At 38.4% G+C, this 20,776-nt stretch overlaps 1 protein-coding gene across 5 annotated transcripts in view; it reads right to left on the bottom strand.

The window, feature by feature from the left end:
* The window catches only part of NAV3 (neuron navigator 3), a 484,909-nt gene that overhangs the window by 183,411 nt on the left and 280,722 nt on the right, over positions 1–20,776 (bottom strand). For all 5 annotated transcript variants that reach the window (XM_068999468.1, XM_068999461.1, XM_068999483.1 and 2 more), the window contains 2 exons: positions 2,306–2,423; positions 1,539–1,591 (listed from right to left, as the gene is read on the bottom strand). In XM_068999468.1, the coding sequence (XP_068855569.1) occupies positions 1,539–1,591; positions 2,306–2,423 (171 nt within the window). The remainder of the gene's footprint in view (positions 1–1,538; positions 1,592–2,305; positions 2,424–20,776) is intronic.

Raw genomic sequence — 20,776 nt, 5'->3', positions numbered from 1 at the left:
GCACTGACCATGTTTTCCCCATAGCTGCATGGAGCCAGAGATGAAATCCAGAATCCCTATGCCACATAGAAGTGCAACAGAGGACGTACAACAGTGTTGTTTTGGAGATGCAAATATTGCTAGAGTGAATAGTTCTCTCTGCAGCTTGTCTTTCTCTCATGGCAATGAAGCTCGATAGACAATGAGCGGTGGGTCCCTAAGCAATCCTCGATGGCCACTAACCACTTACATAACCTTGGGAAATCACGCCACTTTACTGTGCTTTTGTCTCTCCTTGTTTGTCTTGCCTGTCTGGAATGGCAAGTTTTAACGTGATTAAAGTAGAGAGTGATTATCTCTTGATCTGTAATATTAGAGTTCCATGCTGGAGTTCCCGAAGTTCTCAGCCAGAGCCACTAGGTGCTGCTGTAATATGAGTAATTAAAATAATAACTCTTATTAAGGAAATTACGTACATTCTTTCTATTGACTGTTTCAAAAAGTCTGAAAGTCAGAGAAAAAACTTATTCTAAACCTGCACATTTTTTGAACAGTAAGAACCAAAAGACCCCATTATTAACTTCACTAGGACTCAAGAACTTTCCCCTTACCTCTTGACACTTTGCAAAGAAAAGCTGCACCTTCCACCATTAAAAAATGCACGGAACAAATGCATTTTCTTTTCTATTTTTTTGCCATTTTTAAACCCAGTTTCAGCAGTTTGCTATTATGCAGTCTCATCCAAATCACTATACTGCAAAATCCTTGCCAGCTATACAACCATGCACCTTATTTATATATTATTTGAATGTGAACAGAAAGGCAAAGACCTCAGCATGGGAGAATATGACTTGAATTGCAAATAATTCAATAAATGTATGGTGATTTTACTGAGGCTCAGATTTTGTGTCTGTCACTTTCACAGTCTTCTAAGGAGGTATCATCTTATGTGGTAGTTGACTAGCCACAAACACAGTAAAAGATTAATAAGACTCCATATGAATCACAGTAACTAAATGCTTCTTGTCTGAGAGTATTAAAAAGTCTTTAGACAGCTGCCAGCTATAGCTCAGAGAGCTATATGACTAAAGTGCTATTTCTGAAAGTCTTGGAGTCAGTTCATCTAGCTGGACTTCACAGTGGACAATCCAAAAGGCTATTTATATTTAAAAACAATTTGGCAAGTGTTGTTCATCAAACCAGTTTTCCAGACACAAAGACTCCACTTAATAATTTATTCTTGGATTTACTGCCCTTAAAATGAAGCTAAATGAAATTATTTGGATCATCAGAAGAACAGGTCTGATAAGGCAGTTCTGGATTAATTAGAAGTGATGAAATTTTGCTGTCAAGTTATCTCAAGATCCAAAGTTAGCACAGAAATAAAGTGAAAACCACTAAGAATGTGTGGAAAAAAGTATCAGGAACACTGTATGAGAATTAGAACTTTATGGTAAAATTGGGACAGAATATTCATATTTTATATAAATCCTTATTAGAAAGCATTTTAGGAAGGTACAGTGGTGCCAACACAAACTAAAAATGTATTTTATTCTTACCATTTGAGACTGGCTCCGTGGACAGCCATTGATATCTTCAACCTTTTCATTTGCTAAACAAAAACAGTGAGGGGAAAAGCAAAAGTAAACAATGAGATAAAACTTTCCAACCCCTGGTCAAAAAAAAAAAAAAAAGAAAAGAAAAAAAAACAAACCCAGAAACCTAAAAATCAAAACAGGAAAAAAAAAATCCAAAAAAAAGCAGAAAAGGCACAGCAATAAAATGCAGAGGGTTTTGTTGACAGAGAGCTCCTTTCTAAGTACAGCTCAGTCATACAGTAACAACACTCTTGTTAGCAGCAGTTGCTTCCATATGCCAAATCATGCAAAGGGGGAAGTGCGAAGGAGGTCGCTGCTAATTCTTCAGCCCCTGCAAAATAACTGCTGACATGAAATCTTCCACAATTGTCTTTGCAGGGTCAGGATACAGTTTCAAGGAATCCCAGAAAGTATGAGCCACTCCAGCTAACAAAATGCACACATGGGAGACATATGGTTTAATGGAGCATTCATTTCTGACAATTCAAAGTGTGTAAGATACAGTTCTGGCCATTTAAAGTATGGTTAAACAGCAACTTCCAAACATGCTCACATAAACATATTTTTTAATTAAGAGAAGGATGAACCACACAAATATCAGAGACATATGGACCCAGTCAAATTGTATTATTCAGGGTTCATCTTATTGTTAAATACATTCAGCTTGAATTATATATTCCCCCATGCAAGGAGTCAGCTCGCAGTGCTTCCCTCAGCCCTGGTCTTACCGATGATCTGGATGATTTCTGCTAGCAGAACTCCATCTGCAATGTCCTGTTGCAAATCCTTGATCAACCGCTTGTGGCCAGATTTTGCTAGGTAGTGGTTAGCCCAGTCAGTGTAAATCTGCAAAGCAGAGCAGGAGGGCAAGGGGAAGAAGGGAAAGAGAGGAAAAAAGACAATAAAAAGTCTTAAAACAAATGTTGGCTTACATAGCAGAACTATTCTGGAACACATTCCCATTTAAGAAGTCAGCACCAAGGGAAACAATTTTAATGTGCTTTTTGACTTTTTTTTTTTTTTTTCCTAACGGCCATGCCCCTCCCCCTGCCATCCTCTGTTTTATTTTAGCTTCAAATGATTCAGGCTGTTTCATGAAGGTTCAAACTTGCTGTGACCGAGCAAAATTCCCCTTATGACTGTAAAGGAAACTCCTGTCATAAATCAATCACATCTACAATTCCACCTCCCACCACACTTCTACCTCCACGCATGCCCCACCAATAATGTTCATACTCTGGGGCTGCCTAAGAGAAAGTGATAGCAGAGATATGTGCCTGTGTTTGGCTAAGGATTAATTGGGGTGTTGCTGGTGTTCCTGTGCCCAGTGATGCCTCTGTAACACTTTATGCAGTAATCACTGTGTCCCACTGCCCAGGGACAGGTCGTTTGTCCCCTTGCCTGCACTTCAAAGTGCTTTAATGTGCACAGAGGAGACTGAGAGCACAGTATCACAGGGATTATAGATATTCTGGAAATATGCTGTGCCCTTTCTTTGCCTAAAGAGGATTGGGGAATGGTGAGATTGAGCACCACCAAACACTTAGCAACAAAAAATGGCAGTTATCAACAAAAGATTGAAAAGGACAAGCTGAATGACATCCTCCAAAATAAGGGAGGAGAGGAGCGTCAAGAGAGAGGTGGAAGGCATTTCATAAGGTGCGTATGTACACAGAGTATTTGGTAACACCCCCAGCACACACACAAGCAGAACCAGGTTCACTTAAGGTGGGAGAAGAGGAACAGACACTTTCCTCTTTACACTGAAGGAGAGTGCCCCCCAAGAGCTTCTCACACCATACTGGGGTGTCCCAGCAAGCAGAGGGAGCCCATGCTAATGGAGATTGGCAAGGGGTGTCACACAGCAGGAGGGTATCCGTGGCCCTTGGCAGCCAACCCTGGCTCCCTTTTGCAGGGTGTCTGTGACCTCTTTCCTCACTCCAGAAAGCAGGACTTGTATAGAACCTCCCAAACCTCCCACTGTCGTGGGATGATACCACTGAGAGAAAGCACATATGAATTACAGCACCACCATGTGAGTAAATAAAATAACTAAGAATTGTTCTCTGCTGAGAATATTGTTTGAAAATGTTGAAACTGCACCTTTTTCATAAAAAAAACCAAAACAAAACAAAACCAACTTACTTTATAAACATCCTTTTATCTAACCTCATAGACCCTTGGGAAAGGAAGGGGTCAGAATCCCATTTTGTGAGGAGAGAAACAGAGGCCAAAGCCGTTTACTTGCTTATTTCATCAAGGAAATCTGTGGCAGAGCCAGGGTGGGAAAACAGATGCAATTCCCAGCCCAGAGCCCAACCCAGAGAACCACCATCTGCTTTTCACCCCACAAAAGTATCACTACTTAGTCCATGTTCACCTGCTAAGGACTCCTTCGCTACCTGAGTGCCTTTGCCACAGATTTTCAACCTCTTTATTGAAAGAGAGAAAAATAAAACTTGTTTGGTCTACTCTATTTCTTCCCATATTCTTGCAGATGGATCACCAGTTGATTTGCCATAGCTTTCTTGATAGCTTTAGAACTTTAAATAACTCCACAGAATTAAACTGTGGAAGTGGATTCACTCTCCCATAGTCAAAGGATGCTACTGTTAAATGGGGCCCTTCATCTCCCTGCTACACCCAGAAGTCCACTTGAGTCCCCTGTGTTTTCACTGATTTCATATTCTTTTTTCCCTGTTACAGCTGAGTAACATAAAAGGCTCCATTAAAATGTTTTATTTTAAAGCAGACTGTAGCTAAGAAAGTGTTTCTTCAACTGTATAATCATATAGAGTGAAATGGGGGGTCTTTATAAGGATTGTATGAACACATATTTAAAATAATATGAAACCATGATGATAAAAGACACATACCACACCCATATCATCATATATTCCCTACTACTACTATTTCAACTTCAGTCATTCTTTTAAAGTAATGTTTCAAAAATACTCTCTATTAATACAAGCAGAACTATTTTCTGTATTCCAATGAAACTGATCCACTGGAACATACAAAATTTAATACCACTAGTATTATTTTAGGTTAGTTTCATGTTACAAATAAAAATACCAGGCATTTCCTTTTTCATTTGTCACACCCTCACATAATCGGGTGTATCAGTCCTAATTCTGACTACAATTTGAACTATCCTCCCACTAAGCAGACAAGGAAATTTCAGTACAGCAGCTGCTTTGCAAGTGTCTAGTATTCAAAGAATGGACTTCACCAATCCATCCACGGCCTTCATAATTCTCTTTTCTCATTAATTTAAAAGTGATAAGCATAAAGAATGCAAACAGTGTTTTGTAAGCAAAGGCTGATTATCCACACCATACCAAAATTTTTCTGATGGTCAGCAATTGATAGTCATGCAGTGGTACAAAAACAGTACTGGAAGGAGGTGGTGTTAAAAAAGGAGTCTTTTCACTTCAGATGTATTCTAAAAACATCAGGAAGGCAAAGATTTATTGATGGAGACAATATAGCAAACCAACACCCAGTTGGCAACGGAATGTCCCGTTTTATTTCCTCTCTTTCTGTAGGAAATACCACTTGCTTCTGTTTCCCCCCTTCCCCATAGGATGCCTTTCTCATTCATCTCATTCTTCTGGGGACCCAATTGGTCAGGAGTCTTGTAAAAAATGAAAAGCATGTAGATAGACACATTAAATTGTAAGAATGCACACATGCCGCTATAATCTTTTTACACTAAATATTCTGATGTAATATAATGAGAAATAGACTCCCCCCTTCACAGCTTTTAAGTATCAATGCATCTCATAAGTTTTATCTTTAAGTCCTTGGGAAAATGGAAAGCTCCAGTGTGCATCATTCACAATACTCAGCTATCAAAGGAGAAAACTCAGAACAGAAGATAAAAAATCAGTAACTTCATGCAAGTCTGCCTTTTATGAGTGCTCCCCTTCCACTGGGTGCAGAGTAGCTCTAAGGAGGAGCTGTGCATGCTCCCCCTCTTCTCAGAACTAGCAATACATCATGACATCTTGCATTAATTGCGCAGCAATGTTTCCCCAAAATCCTCTTATGTTGGATGTTTCTATAATGAGGCTGTTTCAGAGAGAAACACAGACATGAGAGTTAGCTGTTGCAACACTTCCTCCCCTCTTCACTGCTCCAGTAACCCTGCGCTACAGCCACACACTGGGCCGGGTTGCTGACTTACTCATTTCCTCCCCAGGCTTCCTCTCCTACCACCCTGCTTTACAGGCACGTCTGAGCGGGAGGGTTCCGCTCCAGCGCTAGATGTGACTGCTGGCAGCGGACGGGACAGCCGCTGTTATCTGCCAGGCGGAGCACCGGGCTCAGCAGCGCGATAACGGAACAGACCTGATGCTGTGTTTGTGTGGTCCGAGCCCCCTGCCAAGCCTGGTGATTTAACTGCTCGCAACACGGAACGGGATTCAGCAGGACAGTCCGAGCCCGGGCACAGGCTGCTCATGTTAACGGCGGTTTCCCCCAGCATTCCTCAACTGCTCGTCATGCTAACCTTCAACGGAGTAGAGGAAATCAACCCTGATACCCAAATATAGTTATGAACTTCACCTCGATACTTCACATGTAGCTATAAGGAGAACAGTAGAGCTGCTTGGCAGGATCCGTAATGAAGCATAACACTTGGTAATGCGGTAGCTTAATGAAGTGAAGAAGAGAGAGGATCTCACAGGTTACTGCCTTTTTAGAAAATGTTAAACCATAAATCATGTAATACACATCAGGCAGTGATATAAAGCGTCCTCTGTAAAACTAATGCAGAAATGTTACTGCCCACAATCAGTGCCAAGTGGGAAATGTCAGATGGGTTTCAGAAGTGCAGTCAGCTTAATGCAATAATAATGCATGACACTTTGTCAGTGTCTTTAACTGGATCAGCTCAACATGCTTTCCAGACATAAATGAGATCACCCCTTCTATTTATTATTACTGTAGACGTGAGGAAACTGAGGCATAAAGGCTTGCTTTTTGATGTGGCTCACTCAAGGGCAAACAGGTGGGAATACATCCCAGGTATGCTGAGTTTAAAATAATTTCTTCTCTGAGCTTTTATATCTGGTAGTTTTATAAAAATGCTTGGTGGGAAAATGCATATTCCAAGAATTTGGATCCTTGATATATTTTTTTTTTTTGTTTGCTACAGAATATAGAATCTCAGCTCTGAAAATGGTCTCCTGTTGCTACTGAGAAGATGGCTTTCCATATGCCTCTGTCACTCCCTTATGTGCCAGTGCTACTGCTGAGGGAGAACAGCAGTTGCTGCCAATTGAGGTACACTAAGACCTTGACAGATTTCCATGCCATTTAGCAGCATAGGTTAATTTTCAAAAATATTTTAATATTTTTTCCACTAAATGAAAAAGATATGTGGAATTAACAGACAGAATCCAGTTCTCATCACTTGTCCTTTGAAATATTCTGTAGGAGACAACTGCATCCTCATTCATTAGCGTGGCAGACTTGAAATGCTGTCCTCTAATGCTCACTATCATGAGCACCTTTGGGGGTGAAGAGGCTTTTTAAGAACTCCATTTCCCAAAAGGAATCTGTAGGTAACAGCAAGCTTCTCACAGATTTTTCTCTAGTGTTTATCTTGTGACAAACAAGAGTTTGAGAAATTGAAAGAATATTTATCTATTAAAAAATAAAACATGTTGCTAGCAGTTTACCTGGGTTGCAATATTTCACAGCAATATACAGGGCTACTTCTTGGCAGAGCAGGAGTCTGTCTTTTATTTTATGTTTGGATTATATCAATACATTTCATATTTTTTTTTCTTTACAAAAAATAGACTAAAGGAATATGAAACTATTAAATAGCCCCAAGACTAGAATTTTAACAGTCAGCCAAAGTGGAAATATGCAACTGTTAACTTAATAAAAGGGTTACATGACTTTCTAGTGTAATGTTTTCACTCTGCTTCAAATGTGGATAGTTGACAGCATTTAAGAGCTTTTCACCCGTGGACACTTTTTCAAATTGCACTTGAAAAAGACAAGATTGATGAGTTGTTTCTGTTTTTCTCCAGTATGCTACAAAGTGGGCTGCAAGGGCTGTGTATCTATTTCCTGGGAGGTTTTCCAGTGTGTGGCCTACCCTGGATGCTGAATACCCAACAAAGCCAATGTAACAGTCCCAGAGTCCCTGTGAAGAGGATTTGCCAGAGGAGAGGGCATGACCACAACTTTATTTCAACTTAGCTATTCTGGGCTAATAAATTGTGGGTAGCAAAGCACGTGTTGGAGTGTCCCTGAAGCAGTTTGTATTTATAAAGAGAAGCTGGGTAATACATTGATTAGTGTTAGAACAGGGTGAGGAAATCAGATTGCAGAGAGATGCCTTTCTCCTTCCCACTGCCTGTACCTTAAGGAAAACTCAACTTGAAAGCAGGATCTGACCTTTTTAATATTTTCTTATTGAAGGTTATGCCTCTGGGATGCAAAAGAATAATTTATTAGTTTCAGTCCTCCACTTAGCAAGTAAAAAGGCTAACTTTGAAAACAATGGTTCACATTTAGACTGCCATAAGAGACAGATCAACCATTCAATTTATGTCTTGATTTAATTGGCTATAGAAAATACTCTGAAATTCATTTGCTATGAAGTAAATCTAGGGTCTGGGGGGTGGCACTTTTTGTAACATTAAGCAAATTACATGAGAAAGAAAAATATTTACACAATTAAAAATATATAGCCATAAAATGAAACTAGAATGACTTAGTTTATAGGCAAGATGGAAACCAATGCACTTTATTTAACAAAATGAAATTAATATTAAATGACATTCCACAAACGCTGCTTCTGAATCCCACTGAGCAAATGAGAACAATTATGAGTTAAGGAATAGAAACCACTTAGAGGCATACATGCCAATTAACCAAAATGTCAGAATCCCTGTGGTACAATTCTATTTTGTAAATAGCAGCATATATCCATCAACACTACTCAGAAGTTTACAGATAAAAACACAATTAAACAAAACTCCACTAATCCCAGCTAAGAAAATTAGTAGAAACAATACTCTTCAACAATCACTGGCAAACTTTAGATGACTTACCCAACTTTAAGGGGGCTGTTTTATATTTCCAAGTTTCACTTAGAGTTTGTGATCTAACCACTGATGTAACATTAGTACTGGTTTACTGTGTTCCCTTTCTACTCATTTCTTCCCAAATCCCAACTCTCAGAATTAATCTAACATGTATGTTTGAGGCCAGCACTCACCAATGGCACAGGGGCAATACTTCTGATGCTTCTGTGCCAGATGGATGGTAACAGTATAAGCTTCTTTGAATGTATATTTGTGTGTGTGTGTATTTGTGTGTAAGGTTCACTGAGTAATTTCTATATTGGCCCAGATAAAAATCCAACTCTCTATAGAATAAATTTACTTTTTCATACTTTGAAAAGAATCATACTGATTTGCTGGATAGTTTAATCATATAGTTCTGTTTATTGGCTTCAGCCTAGTGCAATAGCAAAAAAATGCCACTGGAAGGAGCCAGATATTCGTCCTGAAGCTGCAGGGACCCTGAACAGGCAGCTGCTTCTCTACAGGCTTGTGCTGTGGGGAAGGAGTTCGTGTCAAGAAGAGCAACAGCACCCCAGTTATTAACGTTGGCATCGAGCTTCCTGAATTATCAGGAGACAATAATATTAAGTGCCACCCACACAAAACAATCCTCCAAAGCAGTCAACCTTGAGACTTTCTGATATAAATACACCATATACTTGTTCATACAACTCTGGAACTACTTCTTAGGTATAGATATGGATAAGATATATAGATATCGATATATATCTATATATGTGTGTGTTTATATATATATATAATCTTTAAAGTAAATTTCAGCATCCATTTAGTGAAAATACAATAAAATGAAGGACCTATTATTCTATGCAGCTTTTACATAAAACATTGATTTAAACTAGTATCTAAGATAATTTTATTACAGTAAAGAAGACCAGGGTTACCCCGTGAGCATAAGTGTTACACCTAGAGACACCACTAAGAAGGTTTCAACATTTTAGTTCAGATAAGGAGCGTGATTCTAAAGGCAGTCTCCTATCACTTGGGCTCTCTCAAATATCACCTTCTTATGGAAAAAAACCAAAACAAAACAAAGATGTGCTTCAAGAAAGCCATACTTCTACTTTTCTGGGTATCCAGGATAGTAGAGGCCCCATTTGTGTGAATCTTGTGTCTCATAAATGTCTTGTTACTGCCAGGGTAAGTTTCATGACCAGTCCTGCATTCACTTTAATAAAGAAACCCACAGTATGCAGAGTTAAGGTTCCTGTAAGGGGAAAAATTAACTGAATTTGAACAAGTTTCCTTTACACCTCACCAGTATAACAAAACAGATGAATGGAGAAGACTTCTACAACCTCAATAGAAAGCATGAAATAATTTTGAGCACAAAACCATTATTGCTTTGTTGATTCATTTTTGTTCACAAGCAAAAAGCCACTCTTGCTATCAAACAGACCATTCCTGGGTGAACACCTGCCTCTGCAAATCAGCAATGGGGCTCCTCACATGGAGCTGAGAAGATTCCACTGTGAAACTACTCCGTATTTTCCATCAAAGCTCATTTTAAGGATTTATAACTTGGACAGGGAGATTCTTTCCACACTACAATTTGGCATTAAAGAACTTGGCCCAGGGATCAAAATAACCCTCTTTGCCAGCACTTCTTTTTAAGTGTGGAAAGGCAAATTTCTGATATATAAAAATGTAAAAATATTAAGACATACATTTGTTCTCTTCTTTCTCTGTGAGAAAATAGTAGCAGGTAAGATTGCAACTTTAAATATAGAGTCTTCAGCACTTTTTGAGGCTTAGAAAACTAATTTAAATTGTCTAATTTCCTCTCATCTTGAAGAATAGTTTTACAAATCAAACTAAACAACATACACTGCTTTCTGAGCTACATATTTTATAACAATATGTTTTAATTCCTGGTTAATTTTTCTCTGTGTTTTGATGTTTAAAAGTTGTTTTTCACCAACTCTATGATTTTAATATCAGTAATGGTTTTGTGCATATATAGAACACCACTGAGGTGCTATAGGTAACACAACAATATTAAGTAAGCTAATGATTTCAAGTGGTGTGATCTGAGACTCTTACTGTTATTAACCTCTGGTAAAACAGGTCTTGGTGTGAGAGTTGTAATGGTCGTGTGTGCAACTGCTTTGCCTTTTGCTACCTATCTGAACTTAGGAAAATGAAATTTTGTTTACACAGATGACAGCCTACACTTACACTTCTTCAGTCAAGAAATGCAGTGTTTCAAGGACTTGAAAGACTAAAAATGCAGCTTGGTACAATTGGGATAGCACTTCAGGACATTTCCCTTTTTTCCTTTGATCACCACTGAAAGTACTGCCCATAATAAATACCTGTCCATTCTGATTATAATAATACTTAAATTTACAATCATCCAGCCCAATTAATTTTACGTGTGAAGCAGATTCTGTCAGTTGATATTCTTAAACAATAAAGAGGAGAAAATAATCTTATCATAGTTCCGACAACAGAAGACTTTTCATCCCAAATGGGAATCAATGTTACAATCTTTCTCATTTCTTAATGAAAGAAATATACATATACACCTTCTGTAACACAACCAGATTTCGAAGGATCATACAATGGAAAGAAAAAGGTTCTAGATTCCTACTAAAAATGTTCTGAACACCCTTTCTTTCTATCATAAAAGGTGCCTAAATGCCTCTAGGGAATGCTTGGGCTACACATCACATGAGAAGAGGCAGTGTCTCACAGAGTTTGTGACCTGGGGGTTTTCATTCACTGTTCAATCTGCAGTCTCCCACCCATGTCTTCTACCAGATTTTGATTCTTCTACACCCTTTTATAGGACCACAGCACCCCCCAAAATAGCCCCAAAGATTTGTGATTCATGATTCACAATTTTTTCACACATGATTTACCTCTGAAGACAATGAAACTCCCTTCTTTTATGACACAAAATGATGCTTTTGTGTTTGAGGTTTGTTCTCTGGGTCCTCATGACTGCCCATAGGACACAGGGCCCTCTTCCTCAAGGGACTGCTTTCCACATCTGCAACTCTTCATTCACTGTCCTATATTTTCTTTTAAAATACACATTCTGGTGATACTGTGTCTCTTGGATGACAGACTAGAAATGAAGGATAAAGACTGACTAACTCACTTTAAAGGGCCACTGCCTGTAAATTTAATTAAATCCGTATCTTCCACCTCCCACACAATCACCCCTTGGGACTAAAGGCTTCTGTAAAGGATTAGGAAGGGGATACTGTCATTGCAGCCACACCACTATACAGAAAATAAATCAAGATTTGGGAAGTTGTGAGCAGGAAGCAGATGAGGAAGAAAGGGACTCACTGAAAACACAAACAAATAACTCTGTTGGCTAGAGATTATAGCATTCATTTTGGACAGAGGTGATTGTGCTCCAGCCATTCCTTCCAAGAGCCTTTCTGTATTTGGTTCTACTAATGTAAGTAAGAAACAAAAATGATCCAGTAAAAGAAGCATCATGCCTCCTCTCAAATGAGTCCCTAATTCAGCTGCCTACCACCTTGTGTCCCATCCCATGTCAGGCTCAGTTGTTTTCCAGGACTGTGGTGCTGTATGGCACTAATGGCACCAGTAGGTCACTCCTCAGGTAGCTCTGAGAAGGCTGGCACTCCAGGACAGCCCACACAGCTGTTTAATCATTCACAGGCATATGGAGCATTACTTTGGGGACTTCTGTTGACACCCCTCCATTTAGTTTACTTTTTTAGAACAAGAAAATTTTTTTTTCTGACCTTTCCCATTAACCTCCTAACTCTCTGATAACATAAGAAAAAAGATAAATTAAACATGCTATCTTTTTTATTTTTAATTGAAAAAGGAAATACTTATTTGATGAATAATAAATATTTCATTCCAAAACACTGGCAAGTGTTAGAGCTTTTTCCCCAGCTGTAAATTTTATTAAAGTAGGCAGGTGCTTATTTCACCTGCCCTTTAAATAAACCTTGCTGGCAAGGTACTTTACTCTGTGAAGCCAACGCAGCTTCTGAGCATTCTCAGAGGTACAATTTCATGTCTGTACAGATCCTTAATGTAAAAACCTGGAATGGCTATGGACGGAACATGAGCACTGCCAAAATAGACAGCTGCTGAGTGGGAGTTCTGAGGATGAGAATGATAGATATAGACACCTAAAATGCAAGTGAGATAGGTCATAGGAACAAAAATTCTTTGGGGGAGGAGGGAAGGTCATATTTCAGGAATTACTGTACAAAGGATATCCTTTGTTAAAAGTCCAACCATTTCCTACATTACTTAGTGCATAAGTATGGAACAGAATAGTCCTTAAAGCAAGTTTTTCCTTAAATTCTTACAGTTGTTCTTGAAGGTCCCTTATAACAGAGGATTGCATTTTTTTAATAGCACTTGCTGAATGTCTCTCATTTGATGTAAATGTAAGGACAAATGCTTTGGAGGAACTTCCTGAGACTATAAAGAACCCTAATGCTTTTTTTTTTTTTTCCTGAAGAATTTATGCATTTGGGAACTTCAACTTGGAGTGGAAAGTGAAGTTTAAAATTTTATGAAACTGGTATACCTCTCAAGTTGTTCAGTCCCACAGAGCGGCTTCTCAAACTTTGCACCAGATGGCTTTGCTCTCACCTTCCCTGGACAGTTTAATGTTACTCCACTATCAGGAATAAAATCCTATACTTACACCAGTGTTTCATTTTATGTTACTGTCATTATCTTGTTGCAGGTTATAATGGTATTGGCATTATCTGCCTAATAATTACTCTTGAGTCACAGCAGTAAAACTCTTTTAAGTCTCAAGCTCTGATCTAGAGTCTGCTGAACTACTTATGCTTCATCTGTGTCTCTTTGACCGAAAAAAGATGTTCCATACATTAAAAAAGAATGAAAGTGGACAAATGGGTTCTCTAATTTGTGGTTTTACAGTAAAAAAAAAAATCCCATCTCAGCTAGATAGATTAAATGTACCTCTCCATAATTTATATATATATATATATATATATGTATATCTAATTTATTGTGTAGATGAATGTACTGTATTCCTTCAACTTCTAATCCACAGAAGCATTCTCTTACAAACAACTGTTTATACCACAGTGCAAAATAGGTGACTTTGTTACATGTCAAACAAGCTTGCAGGATTTGAATCCCAAAGGAACACTCTAAAATGTCTGAAAATACTGCAGTAAAAGACTGTATTTTAGCATACAAATGATAAAGTGTCTTGTACTGTAGGCCATTAAAAAATATTACATTCTAAAAATGGCATTTAAAATGCTCACAGTGATATTCAGAGGTACAACACATTCCTGTAAATAATTAATAACAATATATTTCAATTAATTGTGTCAGCATGCTCCAAATTCCAATCACACAACAGCCACAGTGGTACAGAGGGCAGAAGACAATACTTCATAATCAGCCTTGAGACAATATTCAACCAACAAAGTACCCATAAACTAAGGAACCCATCTGAATGTACCTGATGCAAAGCAAAGGTTATTTAAAAACAATAGCATGCACAGGTATTTGCATATTGTCCACTCTTTGCAAAACAAATATTTACAAGTTTATTGAGTATTCCAGTTTACATGAGAGGTTCATGCATGTCCTTCAGCATTTACTAGGTAAAACTTTTTTTAAAAAAGCACAAAACCAGAAAACCTACAGTGTGCATTAGGATGGATCAACCCTGAAGACACAAGGAAGAAGGCCAAGAATTGAGAAGATTTCTTAAATCCACAGGTAGGTAGTATGATTATCATCTAATGGTTTTAGCTATATATATTCCAGTCCTTGAATATACACTATATAAGCAGAGTTCCCAAAGAATCTAACAACTAAATGAACAGCAAAATCATGTGAAGAGAGGCAACAAAAATCAGGGAAGGCATGATGTTGAAGCACAACCTGTAGAGTTGTGTAAATCCTTATCTATGTACACATCCCTCTTGGTGCCCTTCATGGGAACAGCCAGTGCAAACACCTCAAAGTAGCTATGGCTTGCTCAGTTTCTTACGTTGCTTTTTCAACTAACCAGATCATCTGACTTTGGCACAAGTGAACCTTTTTTTGTGGAAAGCTGTCAGAATCAGCATTTGCAGGGAAACCCAAACACTTTTAAACAAACTTCGTGTATTTATTCACTTAATGTCAGGAGGTAGAACAAAGACTTAAAGCAACAAACAGAGTTAGGTTTTTCCCCCCATTGCCTGTTTTCAATGTTCCTTGAAAGCATTTAAAAAGTCACTTTACTCTGCTCTCTGTTCCTGGCTGGAAGGAGCTGGTGTCTTTTCTCCTGTCACTGTGACTGTGGAGTTTTTAGAGAGCCATGACAGACATGGCTTACTCCACTCCAAACCTGCCCATGGGCCCCTTGAAGTAGAAATGCTCTCTTAAACCCTGAAGCAGTTCATGGGGATCCAGGAGATGCAGGGCCTCCATAACCACCTCTCCTGTGTAAACTGATTGGAAGTGCTCTGTCCCTTTAAACAGCAACCTTTCAAAATCAGTGTGTATCCTATTTTTGTCTTTCTGTACCTACAAGCTCTTACTGACACTTCTACTTTCTAGCATCATCATGTTTAAGCTTTAAGATGCCCGTTTAATCTTACTCTCTACACTCATCTTTGGAAGAGCAAATTGCCCTCAGCCTGAAGAGGGCAAAGACAGAAAATATTTCCCTATAATTACTTCTCCTCTTTGTGCATGAAAAATCATTTTTGCCATCACTTCTTGTCATATTCTTGATAGACCTTGTACATGGTTCTGCCTTGAAGCCAGAACATGAGTGGCTGTCAAAAACTTGGATGGCCTCAAAACATCTTCCTGCAGAACTGTTTTATCTTCTGTGTAACAGTGTAAACCGACTTACTGTAAGCGTTTTTTCAGCTACTTTTCACAGATGCCTTAAAATCAGTCCACTGATTCATGGAGGTCTGCTATATGATGTGTTGTAAATCTTAAAATAAGGAGGGAATATTTCATATGACATCAAATATTGAGAACTAAGGAAGAAAACAATTAGGAAAGAAGATATCCTTTCATAAAATATTCTTATATTTTTCATTACTGCTTTTTCCCTTAAGAGACAAGGTTGATATCTTTTAAGTTTTCTCTGTGAAGATATATCTAAATTTAGAGATAAGGTGAGACAGCTAGGAATAGACTTTTGCTAGGAGCAAAAGCAAATGTAAGGTTTTCAGATATTCAAATAAATCTGGCAGAATGAGAAAAATGTTTTTGTTGAGATGATATACAAAGAAAAATGGGCTGCCTAGAAGAAGCAGAGACAAAACTCAGGGTCAGAAAAACCACTGCAGAAAACAACCCCAAAATCACAGAATAACCTGAATAGTATCAATGTGCAGAATAACTGAACACTTCATGTTAAGGTTGTGGCTTAAATAATTTTGGGAGATAGGAAAGGAGATCGGCCCGGATTATTTGGCTATTTTTCCTTTTAAGATAGAAAAGTGTCATAAATCCACATAAGGTAGAAAATGGGATTCAAAAATTCTTTTTTTTCTTTTTGCCAGGAACAGCCTACTAAAATCTGAATTTTTTACTAGCTATTCAAGCCAAAGGGCTAGGAATGTGCCTCAGTAAATCTGTTTACTAGCAGGACAGTCAATGTCATGACATCAAGTACAGGCAAGAACATCTTCCCTTCCCTCAAGAACATCCAACTGCAGCATATACTGATGCAAAAAATAAATAACATTCCTCTCCTGACAAAGGAATTAAAACACATTCATCTGTTTTCAGCTGGATATTTCTAATGAAATTAGAATTTCCCATTTCTGGGGTTTGGCCTCCCCCTACCTGTACCACAAGAAAGCAGAAATATCTCCACTGAAGACAACATATAAACAGACGAATAGTTGCATTTAGGGTAAGAAGTAGGGCCTGGAGCTAAACAAACAAACCAACCAACCAACCACATCCCCCCTTGGCACTGCTGAGCAAATTGAAGCGTTCATCACAGCTTATTGTAAGCTTATGGTACTAATGAGTATCTGATGCTCTGTCTAGTTTCAGATACTTAGAAAGCTGCCTTGTTTCTGTACTGGATCAATTGCTTCACTAATGCCATTCAAAACTTTGTTCTGCCCTAATCCTTTTTCATGTGGAATTAGGTGGAATGAACTGCTTTCTCTAACACTGTCATCTTTGCCAGGCATCCAAATCAGTTCAAGGCAGGCAGACGAAGCCCAGCACTCCCAGAAGCCCAGCAAAACGTGAGAAGGGAGCTCCCGGGACAGGGGATGGCACTGAGGCCACCGGGTGAGTCGGGGAAAGCACTTCTGTGCAGGACGTGCTGTGACTAACCCTGCTGGAGAAGGAATGTTGCCTCCCACCCCCACATCACGCGAGTCACTCATCCCACGGACCAGTGACACACAGGATGCAGGAGAGCACTAACAGCCGGCATTTACACAGGAAGACACCTATGGAAAAGCAGGACTGCATCCAACAGTGGCACACACTCCCAGCTCAGTTCTGTGACCTCTGCTGCTCCCATGCCTGAGGGGCTCAGAGCAATAAATGCACCAACTAGTTGCAACAGTAAAATATATATTATATATCTAATAATATATAATATAATAACATTGCCTAACTATGCCGCAGTATTTCTGATTTTTGCATATTTGATTATATATTTATATTTGATTTATTTGTACTTATATGCATATGCCATACCCGTTTGTCTGATATGGAAATAAATATGGCTGATCACTTAAAGTTGGCAGTATTTAGGAACCAGATATTTTCCCCCAAAATGCAGGCATCTAGCCTGAGATAGGCATCTAGGCTCCATCAATAGCCTGTACCAAGAGAAACTGTGAAGCAGTTTAACCCAAGCAGGACAGGAGCGTAATACAAGAACAAATTCCTCTCTGAAGTTAAATTCCTATTTTTTAGAGGACAAAAACTAGTGAGACTAATCCCACATGTAGTGCATGGCAATCTTAAAACTCAAATTTTGTGGTTGACTCTGGAGCATCTGGTTGAAAAAGTGGAATAGGAGAGTCTGTAGAAAAAGTGCACAGCAGATACTCACAGTTCTTCACAGTTTTAGTGCAATCTTTGCTAATTTATCTGTTGATTTCTAATGGAGCAAGACTGAATGGGGTACATCTGTTCTGTATTGACTTGCTCCTGCAAAGGGACAGCAGGAATTTGCAAAGCAGGAGCTTATGGAGATGCAAATATTCCAGGAAGGCCACACTCCTGGAATATGGATATGGATAAACATCTGTATCTCACTGTCTCCTTTTTGTTTTTCTACCTGCACAATCAAAAAGTATCCCAGGCCTGACACATATATTGGTGCAAACAAGCTGATCACACATTCAAAAAAGTGATCACATATTTAGTAGGAACAGAAAGCTAGAAATAAAAATACAGAAAAAGATGTTGAGAACAGGATTTCATGATATAGAAAGACCTCTGTTTGGGGGTTTATCTCACTGAAGGAGGTGTTGTGGGGAGAGAAGTCAGAATGTATATCTAAGCAAGTGCCTAATAACTTGATAGAGCATAGAAATGCAGTCAACTGCTTCTAGCAAATTCAGTTTATTCCATCTATGGAAATATAAAAAACTAAATATGAGGAATAAAGTAACAACAGTGACTTACTCTAGAGCTGTCCATCCTTTCAATATAAAAATATAAACATATCACTATATATCACTATTAATACATGTATATGACAGACACAGAGCACATACAGATAACACAAGAAATTGCTTTCATTGTCCTCTAATCCTGAGCCAGCTCTGTATCAGGCCATATTTTGGCATTAATAAATGTAGCCTTAAAAATGCTTCACCTTGTGCCAGCTGACTAAATTGTCCTACAGATCTCACAAAGGATGGGGCTGAAGCTATCCCCAGTTACAGTGTCCCTGCCAGGGCCCTCATCGAATGACAACCATCTTACCTGGTGAAAGTACTGCTCTGAATCCTCCCAAGTCTGACCTAAACTCCTTGTATCATTACTCATCTGGCTAGACAGTAATGCAACCTTAGGAGTCCAGCACTGGGAGAAAATACTGAGGGAAAGGGTCATACTTTGATGTGGTGTTTTGAGTTCCATTTAAACAGTCTACACATACAGAACTAAAGCTGCTGGTGAGCTTTACTTTAATGTAAATCCTTGGTGAAAGAAAGGGAAGGAAATTATCAGTGCAATAAGCTCTGATCAATTCAAATATCAATGCCAACTTTTTGAAAAAATCAGTAATTTAGAGAGAGAAATGTTCCCAGCTTGGTTTCTTAGCACTTTTGTTTCTAGGCACACATTTTATTTACACAAGGAAAATTTGCTATGAGCATTTAAAAATTACTCCCTTTGTAGACAAACAGGAACTGTAGGATACTCGTTGTGTGTTTGTTTGTTACACACTGTGTAAAAGAAAACTGCATACAATTTGTGGTTGTTTCTTGAAAGGGTCACTTAAACATCTACAGTGAACACTGGAAGGATAAAAGCCACTGCTGAGCAGCATCCCAGAGTATTATGGGAGTGGTGTGTTTTCTTGACTTGGATTTTTGGCAGAAAGAATTTGGAAAGGTTTTTTGGCAAAATCTGAACTCTAGATATAATTTCAATTGCAGGGTGTTTCACATGGGGTAGGAACTACATTGGATTGCTTACAGCCAAGGAGAAGTAGGCCATGTTGACATCCACTTATGCTGACCACTAAAGCATTTCAGATTGCAGGAAAGAATGGCACTACTATCCCAAGACATACTAACAGGAAGCAGCAACTTCCTGCTGACTTTTGTTGATGTGCAGCTGTAACCCTTTTCCTACCCTCAATTTTCTTTTGAAATCATTGATATCCCCTGTACAGCAGCAATTCCACTTGTTGCCAGACTCTCATTCTCCTGATTGTCCCCACATTCTCATTCACTACTGCTTCAAGGGCAATTTTGGTCAAATAATTTTGCACTTCAAAGTCACAGGTGGTTATAAAACTTTATTAACTCTAAAAGTACTCTTTCAAGCAAAACTTTATGTAAACAAAATATGTGGCATCCATAAGCAGGCCAGAGCCACAGTGTATTATAAACGGGTGCCTTAAGCCACTAGCATGTATTTGCCCTTGCAACTTAAACAATCCAGATATAATTCATGGCATCCTATTAAAAAATCTATTTTATTTTCAATGTGAAACACTTCTTTTTGTATCACATCAAAACAAGTGTAAAATGAGATCATTAACTTTGTTCCACAAGACTAAAAGAATTAATAAAAGCACCTAAATGGCATATGAATAAATCTATTACAAACCTCCCAGGATGCACGCCAGAAGCTGTAAGATGATGTTAAAATTTAGAAGAGCACCTGATTCTCTGCTTGGAAAAAGTCAGTATGAATACAGAGCAGACAGAGAAAGGAAAAACTGTCACAAACCAGATCAGAATGTAAAGCAAGAAATCAGACTCACATCATGAAAGGATCACTGTAAAATCACCTGATCTCTGATTCTGAAGTATCACATAATTCATATTTGCATATTGGTGATAGGAATTCAACAGTCTTGCATTATGATTTTAACAGCAAAATAAGTAAAAACACTCTGATAATCAGTACAAGCTATTGCAAGTTTTCTGTTTCAAAATCTTCCCTGGCTTACATATGTAGTTGCTATTGACTAACAGGGAATGGTGTTTTGCCATTCGGCAGAGGCAGACTCCAGTCTACTTTGCTTTTCTGTATTCCTGATTACTGTGACGCTATTCCATTTGGGACCATGAAAATTTTCCAAGGAAAAATTCTGGCAAAAAATGTGAGAGAAACTACAAACTGGCTAGCTGGTCTATCAACTAAAAATCCCTTCTCAGTCTTTGAACTTGTTCACAGGTCTGCCTGTTTAACTTGCTACCAGAGTAGACAGTGGTGCTTGAGAGTCTCAAATACCATGGCATATTCAAATACAGAAAAAATACAATTTTATTTTCATTGGTTATAGGAAATGTGTGCTGTACAGGAAATAACAGGCAAATGCGTTATTTTTATTCTCTCAAAATATGATGGAAATCCAAAGAACTGCAGCAAAGACTGAGCTGAAAATCCTGCTGTAGAAATACTAGGAATATATTATATTTT

The sequence above is a fragment of the Aphelocoma coerulescens genome, chromosome 1A (genome assembly GCF_041296385.1).
Source record: "Aphelocoma coerulescens isolate FSJ_1873_10779 chromosome 1A, UR_Acoe_1.0, whole genome shotgun sequence".
Taxonomy (NCBI): domain Eukaryota; kingdom Metazoa; phylum Chordata; class Aves; order Passeriformes; family Corvidae; genus Aphelocoma; species Aphelocoma coerulescens.
This window is presented reverse-complemented; position numbering and strand designations above follow the sequence as displayed.